The sequence below is a fragment of the Balaenoptera physalus genome (assembly GCF_965194825.1).
Source record: "Balaenoptera physalus genome assembly, chromosome: 17".
NCBI classification, from domain to species: domain Eukaryota; kingdom Metazoa; phylum Chordata; class Mammalia; order Artiodactyla; family Balaenopteridae; genus Balaenoptera; species Balaenoptera physalus.
In genome coordinates, this window is record NC_138895.1 from 69,901,677 (window position 1) to 69,924,680 (window position 23,004).

Below are 23,004 nucleotides of genomic sequence, written 5' to 3' on the forward strand. Positions count from 1 at the left end.
TCCTAGTGGGGTTGAGTGACTTGCCCAGGATCTTCTTTCATGTTGGAAGATTTGGAGGGTGACTGCTCAGGATTCTGTGGTCTCATCATCACGTCCAGTTTGAAGATGAGGATAAGTGCCCACCATCCTCCATGATGGACACAGAGATGTAAAGACCTGTCATTTGGGGACATTGTCTGTCATGGATCCCTGGAATGAGAGACAGAAGGGAGAAGAAGGGAGACGAGAAATTAACATGGTCCCAACCTCCCTTGTGAGGGAGTTGAGGGGTGAAGGAGCCGGCACAAGGTAGCAAAAAGTTGGACATTTTTATCCCATCTAAATTCTGATTTTACAGGTGGGGAGATGAAGGTCCAGAGAAAGGAGGTAAATTATAGCAATAATTGTTGTGAATTGTTGCTTGCCAGCTACGTTATGGATGTTACCTCTTTTAATTCTTGCAGCAATCCTATGAGGGAGTGTATTAGTTTCCTCTGGCTGCTGAAACAACTTGATGGCCTAAAACAACAGAAGTGTATTCTCTCAAGTTCTGGAGGCCAGAAGTCCAAAATCAAGTTGTTGCCAGGGCTGCCCTCCCTCCGGAGGCTCTGGTGAGGACTCTTCCTTGTCTCCTCCAGTTTCTGATGGCTTCAGGCATCCTTGGCTTGTGGGCTGTGCAGCTCCAGTCTCTGCCTTCGTCTTCATGCAGCCTTCTCCTCTGTGTCTAAAATCTCCCTCAGCCTTTCTCGTATAAGGACATTTGCCATTGGATTTACAATTCACCCAGTTAATCCAGGATTATCTCATCCTGAGATGCTTTATGTAACTACATTTGCAAAGACCCTTTTTCCAAATAAGGTTTTATCTTTTGGGGCCATGATTCAACCCACTACAGAGCGATAGCATCATCATCTCCATTTTGCCAAAGGGGATACGGATGCTCAGAGAGGTTAAGAGACGTCCCCAAGGCCACATAGCTACAGATGGCTCTTTGCAGTGCATTATATTTAAGGACAGAAATGGTAATAATGGCTAACCTACAGACAGCACTTATGTATATTAATTCAGTTAATCCTCTCAAAAACTCTTATGAGGAGGCAGGCGTATTATCATAATACCCAATTTAGAGATGAGGAAACTGAGAAACAGAGAGGTTGGTTAATTTTCTCAGGGCCACACAGCCAGGCACGTTGGCTCCATCTGTGCTCTCGTCCACTCAGAAACTGCCTTATAGGCTCCTCTGCAGATGCGAAAGGTCACCACACAAGCCATTGTCAGAGGTGTTTTCAGTGGTGACTGGGTAGTTTCAAAAGGGGTTCTGAAAGATAGGCCCCTAAGATCTAGTGGGGGAGACAGACTATAGGCAAGATTACAGATCCATGGAGCTTGTGCAAACCCCTGGGCAGGGGACACCGCTCTGGACATGGGATGCCTCTGTACCTGTCTCGGGGCTTTCACCTCCTGGCTGGCAGCCCCATGGCATACTTCCCCTTGCTTTTGTCCTGCACTTCTCTGCTGATGGCACAGGCATCCTGTGGGTGAGCCAGGCTAGCAACTGTGCACTCTCTCCTCCTTGCTTCCCACCTCTTCCCCTTTCTGCATCCAATTAGTGTCCAGTTCCCCGTGGATTCTGCCATCTTGTTTCACATGTCCTCCCCTCCCTTTATTCCTCACTGTCATGTTAGTGACCAGAACTCATCATCCCTCCCAGGGACTGGGAATAGCAGCCCATCTAAACTCTCTGGGGACTTCCCTGGTGGTGCAGTGGTTGAGGATCCACCTGCCAGTGCAGGGGACGTGGGTTCGAGCCCTGGTCCGGGAAGATCCCACATGCCGCGGAGCAACTAAGCCCGTGTGCCACAACTATTGAGCCTGCACTCTAGAGCCCACGAGCCACAGCTACTGAGCCTGCGTGCCACAACTACTGAAGCCCGCGTGCCTAGAGCCAGTGCCCCACAACAAGAGAAGCCACCGCAATGAGAAGCCTGCGCACCGCAAGGAAGTGTAGCCCCTGCTCGCCGCAGCTAGAGAAAGCCCACGTGCAGCAACAAAGACCCAACAGAGCCAAAAATAAATCTATAAAATAAATAAATAAAATCTCTGGATTTCTCCATCCTTTCACTGGCTGCCTGCAGAGTGATCTTCCTATAGCCCTCACCTGGACAAAGAACATGGCTTCCCCAGGGCCAGTTAACTCCTTCCTCATATTGGGTCCCCCCCCACCATGCTCTTCTAAAAATTTACCTTCTCTCTCCTTTGTGCTGCATCCTAATGCCCAACTGCCATTCGTTCATTCATTCATTCGTTCAGCAAACCTGTTTTGATTGCTCTGTGTCAGGAACCAGGGAAACAGATGTGACCAAGGCAGCCCTGTTCTCCGTCCTCATGGAACTTCCATTTGGGTGAGGGCGTCAACTAAGTAAACTCAGGAAAGCAAATAAAACAAATAATTATGATAAAAGGTATGAAGGGAAGATACAAGGTGTGAGCAAGAATAATGCAGTGGGTGGGGTGGAGGCTGTTTTGGATAGGGTTGCAGGAAGGGTGCTGAGGAGATGCTGGAAGATTCTTGTGATACCTGAACCAGGTAATGTGGGTACGGTGCTTAGCAATTGGGCAATAAACATTAGTCATCATCACTCATGGATTCCTTCACTCAGCAAAAATGTTCTGAGGGCTAATCATTGCACCTATGGGCACAGACCCCAGTGGTCTCAGTCTCAAGTGGAGAATTATCTGGGCTCTTTCAAATCCATTAGCATTCTTAGTTTTGCCCTTCAGATAAGTTAAGTCAAATAAATCTATAGCCAAAGTGGGGATTAATTCTGTTTTCCTCTCCAATACTCCACAAAAGAGAAGTGTCTCAGAGGCTCTGCTAATGAAAAATTCTACCATTTTCTCCTCGGCCTTATCTTGAGTATAGATGTCTCCACATTGCCTCCCTTCCAGCCCCTTTCAGAGGGTTTTGATTTTGCAGTTGCCGTGAGGTGGCCTCTTGTCTCTGAATGTGAGTAGAGCCAATGGGTCCTTTGGGGAAACTGCAGAGATAGCCTCTGATTTCGAATAGGACCTACCTCTGTGCTTGCGTCTTTCAGACCCCTGGAATTCTTGAATCTCTGTCCTCAAAGCACCATTTTCTGGACCAGCTTCTCCTGGGAGTGTTACTGGAGATTTCTGGACCGCAGGGCCTGGAATCTTAATTAAACAAGTGAAATGAAGAGGAAAAGAGACTTGTGCCTATCTTTAGGGAAAACAAAACCCCAATTCCCCACATGAAGAGAATGACGTGGTGTTTGAATGGGAGCCTAGAATTCCTGTAAGACTGCATGAGAGCTGACATTTCAGAAACCAGACCCCTCCCTCCAGCACCCTCAGCACTGGCTTCTGCTTTAAGGTGCAGCCTCACACGACGTCACCCCAAAGGCTTATGTTGGCAAGACCGAGAATAAGACATTGTGGTAATATTATGCTAACAGATTAGTTCTCTTAGATCATTTCTCATGCCTGACCCTGGACTTCTCCTTATGGACCCTAGCTCCTTCTTGATTGGCATTTGGCAAACGTTGCTCACCTTGGACTTCTGGGAAGCTACTCGGAAGCTGTTTCTCATATACATTGACCTTGGAATCCATTAAAAAGTTGCTAGTCCCTGTGATATGGTTTAGTTCAGCTCGGTACACATTTACTGAGTATCTTCTCATCCCTGCCACGAGATGCCCCTGATGAAATGGGGAGATGAGGAGGAGTCGGTGTCATGGTGGCCCAGCCTGGGACAGAGGGCGATGAGGGCTCATCAGGATGCCTTCTTGGGGGAGATGTCATCTATAGTGGGCTGGATAGCGCCTCCTCCCCAAATTCATGTCAACTCAGAACCTCAGAATGGGACCTTATTTGGAAACAGGGTCTTTGCAGATGTGATAAGGTAAGGATCAAGATGAGATCATACTAGATTAGGGTGGGCCCAAAGTCCAATAAGAGACAAGAAGGACACACAGAGAAGAAGGTCCTGTGATGACAGAGGCAGAGATTGGAGCGATGCAGCCACCAGCCAAGGAATGGCAACGTTTTCCAGGAGCCAGCAGAAGCTGTAAGAGATGAGGAAAGATACTTCCTTAGAGCCTTCAGAGGGAGCCCAGCCCTGCCGATACCTTGATTTTGAATTTCTAGCCTCCAGAACTGTGGGAGAACAAATTTCTGTTGTTTGAAGCCACCAGGTTTGTGGTAGTTTGTTATGGCAGCCTTGGGAACCAACACAGTGTCTGAGCTGAGTCCTAAAGGAAGTGTCAGAGTGTTGCCCTCATTCTCCCATCCTTTCCCTGTTTGAGCACATCTGGTTGGGAAAACTTCATCAGTCTGTGAGGTTGGTGACAGCAGGAGCCTCATTCAGCCCCTTGTTCCCTCCATGACCGCCATATTTACCACCGTGCCTGGCATGTAGGGGTCTCTGGTCAGTATCTGTTGCATGCATAACAGTCTATGAGGGAATGAATGAAGAAGACAAGAGTGCTCTCAGAGGAGGACCAGTTAGCAAGATGCAGGAATCAGATCCTCAGGTGTGAGAAGCCGTGGCAGCCAGAGGGGAGAGGCTGTTCAGGGTTGTCTGAGTTATTTGCTCTTCCTTGGTCAAAGTGGGCTCTCAGGGAAGTTCTTCATCGGGGACGTGCAGACTAGCCAGTAATGAGGACAGGGAGAAGGACCAAATAGGGAAGAAGAGAAAGGAACTTGGCCGTGTTCACTGCCCACTCAGTGTCAGACACTGTACTGTTAACTGTCATCATCTTTCTTGTCATTCTCCAAATAATCCCTCAGGTAGATAAAAATGCACCCATTTTCCAGATGTGGAAACTGAAGCTCAGAGAGGTGAAGTAACCTGTCAAAAGTTGCACTGCCAGTGAGTGGCAGAACCCGAATCCAAGCCCAGGTCTCATTTGCTCCCACGTTTGTGTTCTCTGCAGCACAACATGCTGCTTCCACTAATAAACAATTGTTGGCAAGGGAAGGTCATCGGGGGTCCCTGAAGCTGGGAAAGGATTTAATGCCTTCCAAGTCCAGATGACTGGAGAGGGGGGATTCTCTGAAAAATGATCCAGGAGGACAGAAGGCATGCAGAGAGTTCTGGGGACCTGGATCATCTGAAGGCCATCAGCTGTGCTCTTTTGAATAGTGTTCTTGGGGTAAAAATCAGTGTAATTTTCTTCCCCACCATATTACATACTACTCTAGTCTATGCTTTTCATTCTGCAATAATAATTTTTAAAGCTTACACACCATCGGGGGTCCTCCGTGACTTAAAGCCCAGTGCGTCTGATAATTAAGCCCTTGTTCTCACCCAGAGCAGCATGGACACCCCAGTGGTGTTTAGGACCCGTTCGTTTGTGCAGCCGCTCATTCATTCCACAAATATGTCAGCGTTGTCTGTGTGCCAAGTGCTGATTGAATTTGGCCCGGGGTTTCTAGGGCACTGAGAGTCTGTCTTTGCCTCCATGAAGAGCTCCCCTTTCATTTCCATTTGCCAGGTCTCTGTGGTGCTGCAATGTGAAAGGAGCTGGAATAAAGGGGGGAAGGGAGGTGGGTAGAAAAGTTGGAAAGGGCTCCATGGAGGAGATGAAGGCCAAGTAAGAGTTCAGTAGGTGGCGCTGGGGGAGGCATCATAGCAGGAGAAGTAGCATGTGCAAAGGCACGGGGGCATGTTGGAGCTGGGTGGGGAGGGTGGTGCCAGACATCCTGAGAACGTGTTTGAATAAAGCTAGTTACAGCCCTTGCCTCTGGGACGTTACAGATTTTTGTTGTAGGTGGCAAAGGTAAATTCAGTCTACCTCGGGACTTTGGTTTTAAGATGTGGATACTTGGGACTTGCTCTTGTTCACCAGACAGAATGGATGCAGAAGAGGATGAAGCAGGATCATAAGGAGACCACCTGGAGGGGAGACTGGAGGCTCCAGGTCAGCTTTCACCTTCGAAGCCACCACTGCTCATGGGGCGAGAGTCAGGGAGGGTTTGCATGGGGCCAGGATGCCAGCAACTCTCTCCCGCTGGGACCATGTAGCTCTGCCAGGGGACAGTCAGTGCAGCGTCTGCTGGCCCTGTCCTGGTCAGTGCATGGCCTGATGCACTGTGGCCTCAGCACAGCAGACCTTCTTCCAAGATGCCTGCTGGGAGTTGGGGCTGGGAGGGGCATGTTTCAATGCTGAAGCTAGCAGCGCCTCCAGCGCCCCCACTTACCACTCCCCTGCTGCAGTTCCTTTCCTCTGATGCTGTTTTCTCTGCTGGCCCCCCTCCTGCTCACTGGTATGTGTTGGGACAGGGTGTTTGATATTTTTGTTAATGTTTTCTTGCTTAGCACTCACTCTGCTTCATTTTCCCCCCTTCCCTTGTTGCCTGTTGAGATGATTAGTCAGGCTAGTTGACATTTTTCTACTTAAAATGTTTCAGTTTAACTGCCGCTGGCTAAATATATTTTGACCTCAGCTCTGGACTGTGGCTCTCCCCTCAGCCAGCGAGACCGAGGAAGCTTTGTGCCAAAACCTTCTCTGTCTTTCGTTGGACTGAGGTTATCCTCAGCAGATTGGAAAGGATCTCTTGTGTCCTGAGGGTCGTTTTGCAGCCCAGTTCAGATACGGGGTTTGGCCCTCAGGATGCCCAGGTGTGTGAATGCACCTGTCACAGATGCATCTGATTCGATGCACGAGCTGGCCTGCGATGTGTGTCCGAACGTGTTTGGCTCTGGTGCCATCTTTCTTTCTAAATCCCAGCAGACAATTTACATAGTTCTTCTGTGCCCCAGGGAGACTTGGACAAGTTCTGAGTAGCCACAAACTCTGGCAGCTTATTAAATATTGGACTGAGACGAAGGGAAAAGAAAGTCAAGGCATTAGCAAGTCTCTGACAGAAGGACTGTTGGAGGCCACAGAAGGAGTTTATAGATGGCAAGACTCCCAGGCAAATAGTGCCCTCTGGACAAAGCCCTTTACCCTGCAGGCTTGACCGAGGTAGGCCGTGCCAACCAGACTCACCAGACTCAGTTCAGGAGGGGAAAAGGGAGGGAAAGAGGGAAGGACAGACTGTCCCCTTTAGCAGAGGGCCTGACGGGGCATAAACTAGTGCCTACACAGACTTACCTCTGAGTTTGAGATGGAGAGCCCAGAGCCAGTGTTGATTCAGCTTCCATGTTCATATACTAATTCTTTCATCCACTCATCATATGTTTATTGAGGATCTGCGATCCATGTGTCTGACACTGAGCCCAGCTCCGACTCTGGGAATGCAGAGGAAAACAGGACAGATGTAAGACTCTAGAGGGGAAAACGATGATCAAGTCATCACAAATAGGGTGAGGGTCTCAAAGGGGACATATAGGAGAGCTGACCCAGGCTGGGGCGGCAGGGGGCATGGAGGGCCTCCTTGATGCAGTGACTTTTTAAATTTGGAGTGTCAGGTATAAATTGAAATTACATTAGGTGAAGAGGTGAGAGAGGTGTGTATCAGGCAGGGGCAAGAGCAAGTGCAAAGGCCCTGTGGCAAGAGAGAGGAGGGGGGCTAATAAAGGATGACTGAAGCAGAGATGACTGCGGGGGTGGGGGGTGGGGAAGAGGAGTAGCAACAGATGAGGGTAGAGAGATAGGCAGGTGCTGGGTCATGGAAGGCCCTAGAGGCTAGTTGGAGGATTGGGGGCTTCGGGCAAATGTCTCTGGAAGACTCAACATCATTTTAAGCAGGAAAGTAACACGATCAGGTCCGTGTTTTAAAAAGAATACCTGTTATTTGAGGAAGGATCAGAGGGACAGGGGTGGAAGCAGCGAGTCTGTTAGGAGGCTGGTAGCAGGTGAGGACGGCTGCACTCAGAGAAGCCGCACTGAAGACAGAGGGGCTGGAGGTATTTGTGGTCTATTTCAGGGGTGTCGCGGACAGGACCTGTTGATGGATCAGATGAGGGCTGTCAGGGAAGCTATCTCTGAATGGGACGTTAGGGAGCGAACCACGTGGTTATGAACTGGGGCCAGCGTTTTCAGGTGGAGGGCACAGCAAGGGTGGAAACAGAAAGTGGAGACTTGCTGGGAATGTGTGAGCTGGAGGCTAACGCTGAGGGAGAGGGGTACATGGTGGGAGATGAGGCCAGGAGCCGAGAACAGAGAGGTGGCAGGGCCGGTGGCTGAGCAAGCTTGCAGTTCCCAGCAGGTGGTCTGAGACAGCTGGGAAGGCTTTGGAGGGAACAGGGGAATGACCTATTCTGACTTACTTTTTATATGTGTGAAAGATCACACAGGCTGCCGTGTTGAGAAGAGGTTCAGGGGCAAAGGTGGCAGCGGAGAGACCAGTGAAGAAATGATGGTGATGGTCCAGCTGAGTCAAGATGGCAGCTGGGACCAGAGACAGAGCTATGGGTGGTGAGACGCGGTCGGTCTCTGCATATTCTTGGAACAAACGGAGTGAAGTGTGAGAGAAAGAGCCAAGAGTAGTGTCTGAGGCTTTGGGCCTGAGAAACTGGGAGAAGGTATTGTTCTGTCCCAGAGTGGAGAAGCCTATGGGAGGAGTTGTCTTGGAGAGGAAAGAGTGACCTTGAACATGTTTAGTTTGAGGTGTCTACTTAACACTGATGTGGAAACGTAGGGCAAGCAGTGGAGTCTGGAGTCAGCAGCGTTGGGACAGTGTGGAAAGCCATGCGCTGGGAGAGCTCATGCACCCCGGGAGTGAGAGTAGATACAAAAACGTTCTCAGGGCTGAGCACGGGGGTGAGTCAGCCACCACGTATTTGCCAGGGAAACAAGGAGACGAGAATGAACTGCAGGGAGAAGAAAGAGAAGCAGGAGCAAGGTGGTGTCCCAGAGGCCGAGAGGAAGGTATTTCAGGATGGAGAGAGGGTCAGTGGGTCATATGCTGCCGACTAGTCAAGTCCGACAAGAAGTGAAAATGGGCTGCCGTGTAGGCACTGTCGGAGTCACTGGTCACTTTCACAAGTACAGTTTCAGGGAGAGGGGGGATCGAGAGCCTGAACAAAGAGGTTCAAAGAGAAGAGGCTGAAATCAGGCCAGCCAACAGCTCAGGCGACAGCGTCCAGGATGATCATCTGGGGAGGGTGTCTGGACCACAACCAAGTGGTCTGGGGAGCAGGGCAGAGCTTCAGACCCCAGCAGGAGAAAGAGCGCAAAAAATACAAACTAGGAAGAAAGGAAAAGTCCAGAACGTGGACGTGGAGAGCTGGACGGGGAGGAAGGCGTCAGCTTGGGGGCACCGTGGTGCCAGGCTCAGGGCGGCAACACTCATCCCAGGTGGGGAGAGGACTTCGCCTCCCTTGCTGAGCTGGGGTTGGGGGGCCAGGCCAGGATGGGGATGGGACCAGCAGGTGAAGGTCTTCTGTGCCCGCAGCTGAGCGGGGGGCGGTTCTCGACCTCACTGCACGTACATTGCAATGATCTGGTATGCTTTTCAAAAACACAGAGCTCTGGTCCCACCTCTGAGAATCCCTGTCTGTGCATCCCGAATGGGGCGTGGCCCCATTTTCAAACATCTTCCTAGGTGATTGTAATGTGCTAGCAGCTTCAGTTAATTCCCGAGTTTGGGACTGAGCCAGTGTGGGAGGCTCTTTGAGACAAAGAGGGCCGTAGGGAAAGTCAGCCCTGGCATTGGAAGGGCCGTAATTGCTGTAATCTCTGAAGGAATTTGTTGGCTTTCCTCAGAACAGCAATTCTCATAACATTTACCAAATTGAAAATCTTGCTTAATTCTGTAGGTTTACTGCTCCACAGAGGCTAGAGGAAAACATCATTTGGCACCAGAAACACACTTTATTCTGCTGGTGCAGATAATTTTGCAAACACTGGATACTGAGTTTCACATACTCTTCTGGAATTCCAATGCACTACATCCTAGAATGCAGAGAAACACAGTCATGGCAATTGCTTTTGCTGCCACCTGGACCAAGTGCTTCCAGAAACCCTCTTGGGTGTCTTTGCCCTCTCATTCTGAATTTCTGTGATGTTCTGGGAAGACGTGGTTTTTAATCAGCTCAGCATTTATTTCTTGCTTTGGGGAACCATTTCTATCCCATTATACGCAGTTCAGATAGGTTGTCAATGACAACCATTAACCCCACCTCTGCCCGTAGAGACATGACCCAGGACAAGCCAACTCTAGTAGCACAATCTGGAAACAGTGATTGGCTCAAGAGGGAGGCATGGAGTTCAAAAAGGGCCAGTCAGCATCGTTTTGGGAGGCAGTTATTATATGGATAATGGTAAAGTTCTTTCCCGAAGATGCCAAGCTAGAGAGTGTGGGTCTGGATTTATCAGTTGCCATTGTTCTCACACTGTGTGGATAAAGAAGCTTATTTGTAGAGTAGAGCCTAACAGAGATGAGGTAGAGAAGGAGGGAGGGAGAAAGGGAAAGGGAGAGAGAAGAGATAGAGAGACAGAGATAGAGACAGAGACAGAGAGACAGTGTTCTGTCAACAGTATGCTTGGTCCCAGGCCTCCAGGCTCTGGAACTTTCCGTTCTGTGAGCTCTCCCTGCACCCTTCCAGGGTTAAGCTTTTTGGAGTTGGGTTCTGTCTCTTGCAACAAGAGCACCTTGACTAGGACAGATGACTTCTCAGTTTCTCGTGGGCCTCAGGGGATGGTGGAGGGCTGGGGGATGCACCGGAGAGTGAGGCAGGCATGGTCAAAGAGCTTATGAGGCAGCTGCCCCTGGGACGTCCAGGTGTCGGTCTCAGGGTCATAGCAGTCGAAGGAGGCCGAGTCCTCGATGCTACAGTCTGTGGTCAGATGCCGCCCACCCGTCACGTAGAGCTTGTTCCCCATCACCGTGGCCCCGTGGTGCATCCTCCGGTCTTTCATGTCTGCGCACTTGACAAATTTGTTGGACTGAGGGTCATAAGAAAGGATCCTCCTTGTGTAACCTGAAAACCAAATGGCATATCGACAAGGTCAGTGATGCTTATTTGGGACTGGAGGTCAGCGGTCTGGGGACCTGTCTGATCTCTGTCATCGCCTAACCCTGAGGCTGGCCTCTGAGCTAAAGCGTGGAATGTTTCCGTAACCTGCCCAAGGTCTTGTGTGTGGCAGAGCTGGGATTTGGACCCAGATCCATCTGACTTCAGTCTCTGCATCTTAACTCGAAGTGAGGGCAACACTTATGTCGTTCGTTTTTAGATTGAGAGCAGAGATTCCAGTGGCCTTCTCAGCCTCGTTAGCTTTTTCATCTTTCTCATATGCTCATCCAAGAGCTTTAACAATCCCAAGACGGAGCCTTTGGGAACTCAGAAGTGGGTCCCCACGACAGCCCTATCTGGTGGGTACTCTTCTGATCCCCATTTTACAGATCAGCACACAGAGGCACAAAGAGATGAATAACTTGCCTAAGAGTGTACAGCCAGTTAGTGACAGAGTCAGGATTTGAACCCAGGTCTATCTGACCCCCAAACCAGCCCTCTTAACCATAGTATTATACTACAATTACAGAGAAATTATCCCTTAGCAGCTAATCTTATTTACAACAGTAAATGTTTTTTTGAGTATTTGCCCCGGGTCTGGGATAGCGCTAAGTGGTTTAGATAGATGAGCACATTTTATGATCACAATTCTGTGAAATAGGTTCATTATTTCATTCCTTGTTTGACAGGGAGAAACTTCTGGATGAGAAAAGAGCTTTGTCAAGTCATCCACACTCCCCTAGTTGGATGGGTGTACTTTTATTTTTTTTTTTAATTTATTTTTTATTTTATATTGGGGAATTGTTGATTTACAGTGTTGTGTTAGTTTCAGGTGTAGAGCAAAGTGGTTCAGTTATGCGCTTTTAAAAAGACTGTCTTGGGACATCCCTGGTGGTGCAGTGGTTAAGAATCCACCTGCCAATGCAGGGGACATGGGTTCGATCCCTGGTCCAAGAAGATCCCACATGCCACGGAGCAGCTAAGCCCGTGCGCCACAACTATTGAGCCTGCGCTCCAGAGCCCGCGAGCCACAACTACTGAAGCCCGTGCTCCGCAACAAGAGAAGCCACCGCAATGAGAAGCCCGTGCACCGCAACGAAGAGCAGCCCCCGCTCGCCACAACTAGAGAAAACCCACGCACAGCAACGAAGACCCAACGCAGCCATAAATAAATAATAAATAATGAATAAATAAATAAATAAATAAATTTATAAAAAAAGACTGTCTCGTAGAAAAACATCAGTGACCGTTTTCCCATGGGAGTTGCCAAGTTCGTGTCCAGCCTCTCGATCTTCTGTTAAAACTCACCTCCCACGATGACAATCCGCTCCCCAAGTACCACGGCAGGCGCACATACATTCTTGATCATTCTCGTCTCCATTTTGAACCACGTGTTTCTGGAAATGTGATAAACCTGACAGAGAAGTATAATCACGGCACTGCATTTTAAAGTGATAATGTTTTTAAAAGATAGAAATAGTAATTAAGAGGGTGAAAGAGCGGTGATTTCTCTTTCTTTTCACTTTTTTTCCCAGTTCTTAAAATGTAGTTATCTTACTGTCAGTAAGCAAAATGTAATTAAATAACAGAAAGAAGAATGTTCCCAGAAATTGGTCTTTATGTGGCCCTGTGAGCTCAGTGGCTGTGTGTCTATGGAATGGACCGAGAGTTAAGTGTTTGTAGTATGTGTTTGCTTACCTTGCTTGGGACATTTCTTTCCTTTCAATGAGAAATGGAGCAACTTGGACATGCGTAAAACCAGTGATTTTTCAATCATTTTTATTTCTGGCTCATGTTTAAATTTCTAAATGTTCCAGTGTATCCGAGAGGCTCTTAGGGCCAAGAATAAATTTGGGGTTAAAGGAGGAAGGCTTTTGAACAGCAGGTCATGCCTTAAAGTCATTAGAATCCTAGAAAAAAGTAAGCATGAGAAAAGGAAGAAAAAGCAAAGAGGTGGAGGCAGGATTCCTTGGCCTTGGTCTGAAATAGAGTAGCAAATCATGATTCCCAGAACACGTGCTCCTGTTAGATCCCTCAGTTTAAAGTTTAAATGTCAAATGCCAATTAGTTCATTACTGGCAGAATTTAGCACAAGAGGTATAGGATGGACTTCATATAAGAAACGAAGGAACAAAATATTCCAATATTCTTGACTGGAAATTCTTTCTGTACAAAATATTTTTGCCACCATATTAAAGGCCTTATATTTTATCATTTTACCAAATTGGATCTTCACAACCATCCTATGATGTAGATACCATTACTTCCCTCTATTTTCCAGATTAGACCATTGAGGCTGAGAGAGGTGAAATGACATGCTCAAGGTCACACAGCTAGAGTAGTAGAAGAGCTGGTCTGATTGAACCCAGAATCCATGCCTTTATCCACCACACTCGTGGCTCTGCTTGGGGCCATGGAGATGTGGCTTTTCTTTATTTTATTTTTTAATAGATTAAAAAAAAGCATTTACTATTTTAATTTGCTTTTATTTCAGTATTAGTAGTGTTTAAAGATATTTGGTGATGGTTTGTATTTTTGGCTGTGCCCCGCAGCATTTGGGATCTTAATTCCCTGACCAGGGATCAAAACCGTGTCCCCTGCAGTGGAAGCGCGGAGTCTTAACCACTGGACCGCCAGGGAAGTCCCTTTTATAGATTTTTAAAATTGAAGTATAGTTGATTTACAATGTTGTGTTAGTTTCAGGTAAACAGCACAGTGATACAGTTTTATATATATATATATATATACATATATATACATATATATATATATATATGTATATATATAACTGAATTCAGATTCTTCTCCCTTATAGATTATTACAAAATATTGAGTATAGTTCCCTGTGCTATACAGTAGGTCCTGGTTAGTTACCTATTTTATATATGTGTGTATATGTTAATCCCAATCTCCTAATTTATCCCCCTGTCACCCCAGCTTTCCCCTTTGATAACTATAAGTTTGTTTTCTATATCTGTGGGTCTGTTTTTGTTTTGTAAGTCAGTTCATTTGTATCTTTTTTTCTGGTTTTTTTTTTTAGATTCCACAGATAAGCAATGTCATATGATATTTGTCTTTCTCTGTCTGGCTTACTTCACTTAGTATAATAATCTCTATGTCCATCCATGTTGTGTGAATGACATTAGTTTATTCTTTTTTATGGCTGAATAATATTCCATTGTATATATATACCACATCTTCTTTATTCATTCATCTATTGATGGACATTTAGGTTGCTTCCATGTCTTGGCTAGTGTTAAGTAGTGCTGCAGTGAGCGCTGGGGTCATGTATCTTTCTGAATTATGGTTTTCTCCAGATATATGCCCAGGAGTGGGATTGCTGGATCATTTGGTAACTCTATTTTAAGTTTTTTAAGGAACCTCCATACTGTTCTCCATAGTGGCTGTACCAGTTTACATTCCCACCAACAGTGTAGGACGGTTCCTTTTTCTTCAGTGTGGCTTTCTTGATGGAGACTTTCAAGACTGAAGCCCTCTTGAAGTCTCTGTCAGTCCTTAAAGTTGGTGAAGCATAGAGGAGGCCACAGCTAGAGACAGGGGCAACCACAATGGCTGTCAAGCCTCATGGTTTCATCTGCAAATATGTAGTGAACACTCTTGGGAAACATGAGATCCTTGGAGGAAAAGCAAACACTGGTTGCATTTTACTTGAGTAATTGGCTCCTGGCTTTCTGTTCTCTATTAGCTTTGGGGATGGTTTCAAAAATAGATTAAACATTTGTTTACAATCCTCACCATACCGCCCGAGAGGATGAGGCAAGGACAACAAAGGATGGTCTTTGACCCATGGAGGAAGTGATACTTTGTTATGGTAAAGGATTTGCTTAACGCCATCCAGCAATAGGGGTAGAAAGAAGGCCAGGTAGAAAGGTACAGTACACACACAATTTGCACAGTAACGCCATGGCAGTCTAGTCCTTAAAAAGAATGCTTGCGTGCAGGTAAACCATCCGATGAAGAAATCTTTGAACCTATACTTGAAAATCCAACCTACCCCATCAAGTAACCCCAAGCATTCATCTTAAACGATATCTGAATGAGTATAATTTCCATTACAAAGCTAATGCTAAGTAGATAAGAAGAGCTTCCAAATTAATACTTTCCCCATTTTCCCCTTCTCATGACTGCAGTGTAAAAGAATCACTCACATGTTAGTGTTTTGGTTTTTGGGTTTTGGCTATTTAAGCTTGTTTAATTGTCCTAAGCATTTCTTGATGAGGTAGCTTAAAAGCTTTTGTGAGCTTTGTATTTATTCTTAGGAATAGGTAACAATTTTGTAATGTGAAATCATCAACATAGTTGTTGACTTTATTTTGAAAAATAGTTTAAAAAAAATGTAGGAGGGGCTCTAGCTTTACACAGAAGCTCTTTATTATACCTGTGTTGTGTGGCCAGAGCTTGGAGGGGGAACAGAACATGTCTCCCTTGGCTCAAGTAAATGAGTGGGATTTGGAACAGACTTAGAATCTGCCTAGATGGTCAGGGAAGAGTAGACAATATGGGCTGGAGAAGTGAAGGAAAGAGAAACAAGAAAAGGATTGCATTGAAATGATCACTTTTCTCTGTTTCCACTGGCACCAACTTAGTCTGAGCCGCCATCATCCCTTGCCTGGACTTATAGAAGAATCTCCCAACTCTCCTTCCTTTGTCCACTCAGGCCTCTTCCAGTGCCTTCTCCACAAAGCGTCCAGAAGGAAATTCTAAAAATGCAAATTTGACTACTTCACCTACCCTGCTACTCTTAGGCTTGAACCCCAATTCCTTGACAAGGCCTGGAAAGCCCTGCCAGATCAGCCTCATCTCCACACTCATCCCCCCAGGAATGTTCTGGAATTTCTGTACGAGGGTCTCAGGGGCAGCAGTCTGGTGGAGGGGGTTGCTTGCGTGGCTTGGGAAGGGGACTGAGAGAGATTATGGGGGGACTGACCATCCCCAGCTCCGCCCTGGTGCACAGACTTGCTGCGACCTGGTCATGCTTTCGGCTCCTCCAGGTGAAGGGCCGCGCCCCTTTCTGCTTCAGGGCCTTCGTGCCAGCTGTTCCCTTACCAGGGGACGCCACCCCTCCCTCAGCAGATGAGTGTGACTCCTGCTCCAGACGCAGGCTCAACTGCTCAGGGAAGCTGCCCGCCCACCTCTGTCCACGTCAGAGCCCTCTGTCCGCCCTGTACGTCCTCCTCCTCTTTCACTCTTCATCCTCACCTGCCTTCTCTCTTCCTCTGCCTCTCTGCTCAAGTCAGCTTAAACCAACCTCACAGAGTTCCCTCCAAAGTTCCCGGAACCCTCACACCCTCCCCGATTCCCTCGAGACTGGCTTAGGGCACCCCTTACGCTCTTAGAGCGCCCCTGTATTCAGCATCTGAATTGCAGTTGTCTCGTAAGCTCCTGGAGGGTAAGTGGGATTTACTGCTCATGTCCACGTCCCCAGGGCCTTCTCTGTGGTTAGCACCCAATATAACTCCTCTAAATGAACAGAGCAGATCTCAGGGGCCTCCTTGATTATCTTTATATGTCACGTAGAGGCTTGAAGTTTTTCATATCTAGGTGAACTGCAGAGATTAGAACTTGTGTCAAGGTGGAAAACACCCGATATTCTGACATTTTGATCTTTATTAATCACACTTCTCAGAGAGCTTGTCAGTGACATTAGCATCCATCTGTCATTTAAGGCAGGGGTTCCACAACCTGACTGTGCCTTAGAATCCCCTGTAAACGCTTGTAAACAGTAAATGTCAAAACCCCATACATAGAGGTTTTGATTCAGCAGATCTGAGGTCAGGTTCCAGGGGATTTGGTAACAGACTATGGACCAGTGCTTGGGAGTCTTCTTTTAAAGCCTTACTGATTTTGGTTAGAAGCATCTGCGATATTCCTATAGGACTTCACTATCTGGCATTCGATGTGTTCTAGGTAGAACCTTTAGATGTATTTGATGAACCTCTGTATGTATTAATCTTACACAAAAAGAATTCATAAATGGATAAAATCTGGCTGAAATTAAACTAACTTTCTTCCTTCCTTCCTTCTCTCCCTCTCTCCTTTTTCCTTCCCCTGCAACTGACAAGCATATATGTATGTATTATATGTATGTGTGTGTATGTATATATGTATATATATGTATGTGCTTGTGTATGCAGTGTACATGTACGTATGTGTATATGTGTGTATGTGTATATGCATGTATTTGTGTATGTATATATGTGTGTGTGTGCGTGTGTGTGTATGTGTAGCCATGGTGGGAGGGACCATTTACCTGGATAAGGCGCACAGGGTTCTGCATGATGTCCTCTCCCCCAAAAAGGTAGAGTCTTTGGTCTTTCACGGCGACTGCAGGGTGGAGGACCCCCAGTGGCATGCTGGCCATCCTCTCCCAGACGTTGCAGATGCTGTCATATCTCTCCATGGAGCCCATGACCTCGTGTCCTTCTCCAATCCCCCCGATGGAGAAGATGAAGTTCTTGTGGGCGGTGCTTCTGTGGGAGTAGCGGGCTGCCAGCATGGGCTGCCCCAGCCTCCACTGATTGAACTTCAGGGAGAAGATGTAGACCTTGGGACTGGGCACACTGTTCCCCGTGCCCACCGCCATGCCTCCCAGCAGGTAGATGCTGCGGTGCAAGGTGACAGCCGAGGCCTTATACAGCCGGGCTGGGAGTTTGGCAAGGCTCTGCCATTGGCCGGTCTGTCCGTCGTACAGCAGGACGTCCCTGGTGGTCTGCTGGTTGTCCTTCCTTCCACCCAAGAGGATGAGGAAGTCTTGGTAAGAGTTTCTTGGGGGGACATGCCACAGAGGCTGGAGGTCCGGGGCACTGGTGGTGCTGTACAAAGAAAACATCTGCCTCTTGGCTGTCTCCAAGATGGTCTGGCAGGGGGGCGAGGACTGCAGGAGGGCGTCGTTGGCGATGAAGTGGTAGAAGAAGGCTGGGTGGACGTACTGCAGCCTGACCTGCTTGAACAGTTCCTGCATGTATTGCTTCCGGGTCTGGAGGTCATGCTTGATCCAAACCATGAGGGCCTCGAACACCTTCTCCTCCTCCGCACAGAGCCCGTCATCTCCCAGGTAGTCTCTCAGTTCCAAGGCACGGAGCTCCTTCAGATCAGCTGATGCGGCCACCTCTGGGAAGTACGTCAGGGCCACCTCCCTGGCTTTCTTCCTGAGGGTCTCACAGCTGAAGATTTCAGAGAGTCTGATCACGCCCAGGCAGTTGCTGGGGGCCAGCTGGCTCTGTAGGAAGGAGGAGCAGGCCTCAAGCAGCCTGGGGTACTGCAGCATGGTGGCAGCCTCCATCAAGGGCAGGACGGTTTCCGCTGTGATGTGCGCCTCGCCCGTGTACACATACAGGATGATCCGCTCCAGAGTTGCAGAGTCGAGGCCTTTCAGCTGGACTTTGGGCTCGCTGCTCTCCCGGAAGTTGCTGCAGAACATGGCCCTGAAGTAGGGGCTGCTGGAGGCCAGCACGTTGCGGTGGCAGGGGACCTCCCAGGCCCCAGCGCAGATGCTCACATCAGTCAGGGTCCTGCTTTGCCTCAAGCCATTGAGCTGCCTCAACAAGTCAGAGGAGAAGTCATGGTCTTTGAAGAGCAGCCCATCTGGCGATTCCTCGTCCATCCTACAAAGATGGGGAGAAGTCCCAAGAGGGAGCACGTGCTGGAGGGTTTAGCTGCGGCGGCTCCAAGACTTAGAGCACCTATGTCCATTCACCAAGACGCCTGTGGGTATTGCCAAGAATATGGCTCAGGGAAGATCAGAAAGGGAGACCACCTGTGGCGTGGGCCTCACAGCTGACACCTCTTTCTTTTGGTTACGATTACTCTAAAAGGTAACAGGCAAATAGCATCTGCGGACAATCTGAGAAAAACAAAACAAAACAAAAGAAAAAAAAAAAAAAGAGAAGGTGGTTGGATAAGTTGGGCAAGTTGAAGGCGGCAAATGGTCACATGGTCTGAAATGTTAACCTGAAGCAAGATGACAGTCTGTGCATTTGACCAGCAGAAGCCTGTGAACCTTTCTCCAGATTCTCAGCATGTCTGTTATTTAGTAAACTCATCTAAACATCTTTCTGGGTGTTAGTCATTCCCCATGTCATTCTGGGGGTGTGGCCTCTGTAACAAGACAGAAATGAGGGATGAAAGTGGACCTTTTGAGATTTCTTTTTCTTTTTTAAAGCATGACTTCACAGAGTCTTGTGAGTTTTGTTTTTAAAATGAGATAAATAGAAAGCAGAGACCAAACAATACCCTGGACAGGTTTATTGGATGACATCTGGCTGTCCGTCTACCTGCAGAAGAATTAAACATTCGAGCTATTTACCTTGTTTTGCTGCAGTGACATCCACCGATACCTGCTCCGGCTGGTCCCTCCGGAGAGTTTCCACCTCTCGCTCCAAGTGAAACCATAAACCCAGGCCTTTCCTTCAGTTGGCAAATAATTTGTCCTGGGAGAATTCTGGACTTGTTTATGCTGAAGGTACTTTCACAGTTTTCTAGACCTTTGTGAAAGAACTGCTGGGCAGGGAGACAGTGTATACATTCCAGGGCTAAGAATAGTTGCATATGTACTTTCCACTGTTATGACATGTGACTTTCCAGTTGCCTTTTGTAGCAACCTGAGGGCCTGCAGTGCCGGCGCATGCCCACATGCCTTGTTTCTTTGGCAAGTGTTTACATCGGCAGAAATAGATCTGGAGGAACGGCTTCTCTTAGAGAAGACTTTGCTGCCCACTTGGACACATCCCGAGTCCCTTGTCCTAAAAGTGCCTGGGAATTCTAGATGTCTGTAAACAGGTTGCCGTGACCTGGGGAAAGTCACTGAAGATAGTCCTGGGCAAGTTGAAGGTGGCAGATGGTCACAGGGAAGCCAGAACATGGGCCCAAGGGTGTTGTTTAGTGGGTCTCTATTTCCTACTGTCTGCTGGCAGGATCGTTGCAGAGGGCTGAGAGTTCCTCCTCCAGGCTCCAAGGTGATGGTGTCTGTGATGAAAGTTGTTTTAAATATTTGTGGAGCATCCCAGAGTTTCTAGACTTGGGAAAGACCAAAGCTTTATTGATCCTCCTCATCACAGGGGCTTCTGTTTTAAAGTGGCAAGGGCAGTAGTCTTGTGGGTCATACCTGCTTCTCACAAGACCCCTGCTGACTATTCTTCAGTTAGTTTTTTATAGTTCAGGTTTGCTTTTCTGTTTTATTTTTCCATTTTCTCCCTTCAGGGAGGCTTGTGCTAGAGAAAGGAGGCAAAATATGTTGCTCCAGGAGAGGGGGGTGGGTGGGAGAGAGAGAGAGAGAGAATGAAAGGAAGAAGAAGGAGAAGGAAGAGGAGGAGGGGGAGTGGAGGAGGAGGAGGGGGAGAAGAGGGGGAGGAAGAAGAGGAGGGAGAGGAGGAGGAGGAGGAGGGAGAGAGGGAGAAGGAGGAGGGGGAGGAGGGAGAGGAAGAGGAGGGGGAGGAGGAGGGGAGAGGGAGGAGGAGGAGGGGGAGGAGGAGGAGGGGGAGGAGGGAGAGGAAGAGGAGGGGAGAGGAGGAAGAGGAGGGGGAGGAGGAGGAGGAGGGGAAGAAGGAGAGGAGAACAATGATGGTGATGGAGTAGGATGCAGCCTTCAAATGTAAGAGTTAGAACCATGATGGAGGGTTATAGAACAACCAGGATGAGTTAAAGGGACCCCAGGTCTGTCCTGCCTTTGCCTCCGGGGAGGTCCCGACTGAGGGTACCAGCAGTGAATGGCAGGGAAGCCCAGCTTTCTCTCCTGCTCAAGTCTTGCTTGGACTATTGCAACAGCCTCCTGCGCTGATTTTCCCCTTGCTCCTGTCTCTCCCTCCAGTACATCCACCCCGTCACCAGCAGAGTCACCCTGAAGAAGGCAAATCAGAATCTGCCAGTCTCTACGCTCCCCCCACCACTGCATCATGCCCTTCAGTGGCTCCCCCGTCTGTAGGATCAAGTCCATACTCTTTAGCAGGAACCATATTGGTCTCCTGCCACTTCCTTGTCCCACTTATATTTTTCACTCTAGCTCCTTCAGACAACTTGCAGATCCTTGTATGTGTCTGGTCCCTGTTGGGAAGGCTGGGCTGGGCTGGCCTTTAGGGCACCACAGAGCATGGTGGGAGGGGGGAGTGTCTCTCATAGTGGCAGATCACAGAGTAGATCACGCCCAGAAGAAAATCAAGGTCAGGAAAACATAGCCATCCCATGTCACTGGGGCCAGGCGCCTGGAGGCCAGAATTAGGAGCAAAAGATCTGAGCCAAGTGGGTCAGAGACCCTTGGAGGTACAAGCAAGGAGCTGGAGAGAGCAGCTGTTTGTACAGCTCTCAGAGCTGGTGGCTGTTCTTGCGCTCCTGAGCCGCGCTGGGGACGTACGAGCAAGCAGCCAAATTCCTGAAAGGGCCTGAGGTCCCTCTGTTGGCGTTTCTGGGCCTTTGTATGTGTCCTTTCCATTTTCACGTCTGAACTACTATTCATCCTTCCAAATGTTGTTTGTATATCAGCATCTCTGAAAGTCTTCCTCGACCCTCTCAGTACTCCTCTGTACTGTTTCCACACCCTCTGCACACTTCCGATCGTACATGCCTCACACCCTCATTGCAATTATGTTTGCCTGTTTATGTCCCTCTTGTTAGAATGGAAGTGTCTGGACAGCAAAAACTGTCTTAATTGTCTCTCTATCCCCAGCACCTAGCACAGTGCCTGACACATAGAGGGTGAATTATATATAGTTCCTGAACTGAGCATAACAGAATGGAGACTAGGGAAGGAGAGGGAGCTCTGCTGGGTGGCCTTCATGCCCCACCTGCTGTATAAGTTTAGCAGGGCTGCCATGTACAGCTTGGTGCATGTCCATTAGACTGCAATGCAAACTGTGCTCTGGAGCAGCCCTGGATGTCCCTCATTTTGATCAAATCCAATAACATGATGAAGTGAAAAGTAAAATAATTGCTTTATACCACAGAGCAAGAGTTAAGTTCAAGGTTGGGAACTGAACTGAGGTCTTCTCAACTCCAAAGCTAGTGCTTTAGTCCTTGGCCTCAGAGTCAGCACAAGGAAAAAATAACTTCCTTATTGTTCTGAAATGACTATATTATTTCTCTTCCAGCCAGTGGACAAGCCAAGAGTTTGTTGTGAGGGCAACTAACATGGCGCCACCCATTGGCAGGAATCTTGAAGTTTCCCCTACGTTTTCTAACTAATTAGACCTTCTGGAATCCAGCCCTGTCAAGTCTTCAGACGAGCCCTGGTGTGCAGCCTCAATGTCTGACCAACTTTAATAAATCCTTTGGATTCTAAAGTTTAAAAAAGACAGGCCCCATTCCATTGGCCTGGCCTACTAGGAGAATTCTGGCTCTACATTAAACATCAGGAAAAGACACAAATAATCTTGGTGTTTACCTCCTAGCAAACACACACATATAACACTAAGCCCAATCCAAAAAACATATCTATCGCCCATAGCATGTAACCCCAGCCGGCTACTTTCAATTCATGAATCTATTTGTCTCCCAAAGTTTTATGTTCTTTGTCTTAACTTTATGTCCTGACCTTCTCTGGGAGATGTCTTAGTTTAGGGTCTGAACATATGGGAACTTAAGATAAATGAGGACATTCAGCTCCTTGCCTCTCCTTGTGATGAAAGTTGGTGTCATAAGGAGTCAAGAGTCAGGCTTCGAGGGCATGAAGACTCGGGAGAATCTTGACACTTCCTCTCAGCATCTATGTGGTCTTGGGCAGGTAGCTTACTTTTTTTATTGAAGTATAATTGGTTTACAATGTCATATTAGTTTACCACATAGTGATTCAGTATTTTTACAGATTATACTCCGTTTAAAGTTATTACAAGATAATGGCTATAATTCCTTGTTCCATACAATATATCCTTGTTGCTTATCTATTTTATAATATTAGTTTGTATCTCTTAAGCCCATACCCCAAATCTGTCCCTCTCCCCTTCCCCTTTGGTAACCACTTTTGCAGCCTCAGTTTCTCCATCTATTAAATGGGGATAACCTTGTCACAGAGAAATAATGTATGAGAAACATCTAGTAAAGTGCTGGCACAGTGTAGGTTCACAGTAAATTGTGGTTAGTATTATACCATTACT

At 47.7% G+C, this 23,004-nt stretch overlaps 2 protein-coding genes and 1 long non-coding RNA gene across 4 annotated transcripts in view; 1 reads left to right on the top strand and 2 right to left on the bottom strand.

Moving 5' to 3' along the window:
* Nucleotides 1-1,790: 1,790 nt before the first annotated feature.
* On the bottom strand, nucleotides 1,791-8,605 carry LOC309646689. Of its 2 annotated transcripts, none has more exons than XR_014255517.1 (3): nucleotides 8,216-8,605; nucleotides 7,098-7,234; nucleotides 1,791-5,524 (listed from the first exon to the last, which is right to left on the bottom strand). It is a non-coding gene; the product is annotated as an uncharacterized lncRNA (long non-coding RNA). The 2 variants fall into 2 exon arrangements; XR_014255518.1 differs by having other exon boundaries at nucleotides 7,098-7,890.
* A 1,136-nt stretch (nucleotides 8,606-9,741) lies between these two features.
* KLHL38 (kelch like family member 38) lies at nucleotides 9,742-19,409 on the bottom strand. Its single transcript, XM_082433201.1, has 4 exons — nucleotides 19,230-19,409; nucleotides 17,175-18,767; nucleotides 12,212-12,317; nucleotides 9,742-10,870 (listed from the first exon to the last, which is right to left on the bottom strand). Exons 2-4 carry the CDS (start codon nucleotides 18,525-18,527, stop codon nucleotides 10,581-10,583), a joined length of 1,749 nt encoding a protein of 582 aa, XP_082289327.1. The 5' UTR covers nucleotides 18,528-18,767; nucleotides 19,230-19,409; the 3' UTR covers nucleotides 9,742-10,580.
* A 160-nt stretch (nucleotides 19,410-19,569) lies between these two features.
* The window catches only part of LOC309646680 (uncharacterized protein), a 46,601-nt gene continuing 43,166 nt past the window's right edge, over nucleotides 19,570-23,004 (top strand). The window contains exon 1 of the mRNA XM_082433290.1: nucleotides 19,570-19,878. Within this exon, the coding sequence (XP_082289416.1) occupies nucleotides 19,783-19,878 (96 nt within the window). The 5' untranslated portion in view covers nucleotides 19,570-19,782. The remainder of the gene's footprint in view (nucleotides 19,879-23,004) is intronic.

Excerpts from the sequence above, each read along its gene's own strand:
- KLHL38 (XM_082433201.1), bottom strand. The coding sequence starts at position 18,527 with ATGGACGAGGAATCGCCAGATGGGCTGCTCTTCAAAGACCATGACTTC. Across the intron at positions 12,318-17,174 it reads ACCCTGTGCGCCTTATCCAG|GTTTATCACATTTCCAGAAA; the intron begins GTAAATGGTCCC and ends CTTCTCTGTCAG. Across the intron at positions 10,871-12,211 it reads GCGGATTGTCATCGTGGGAG|GTTACACAAGGAGGATCCTT; the intron begins GTGAGTTTTAAC and ends TTTGGTTTTCAG.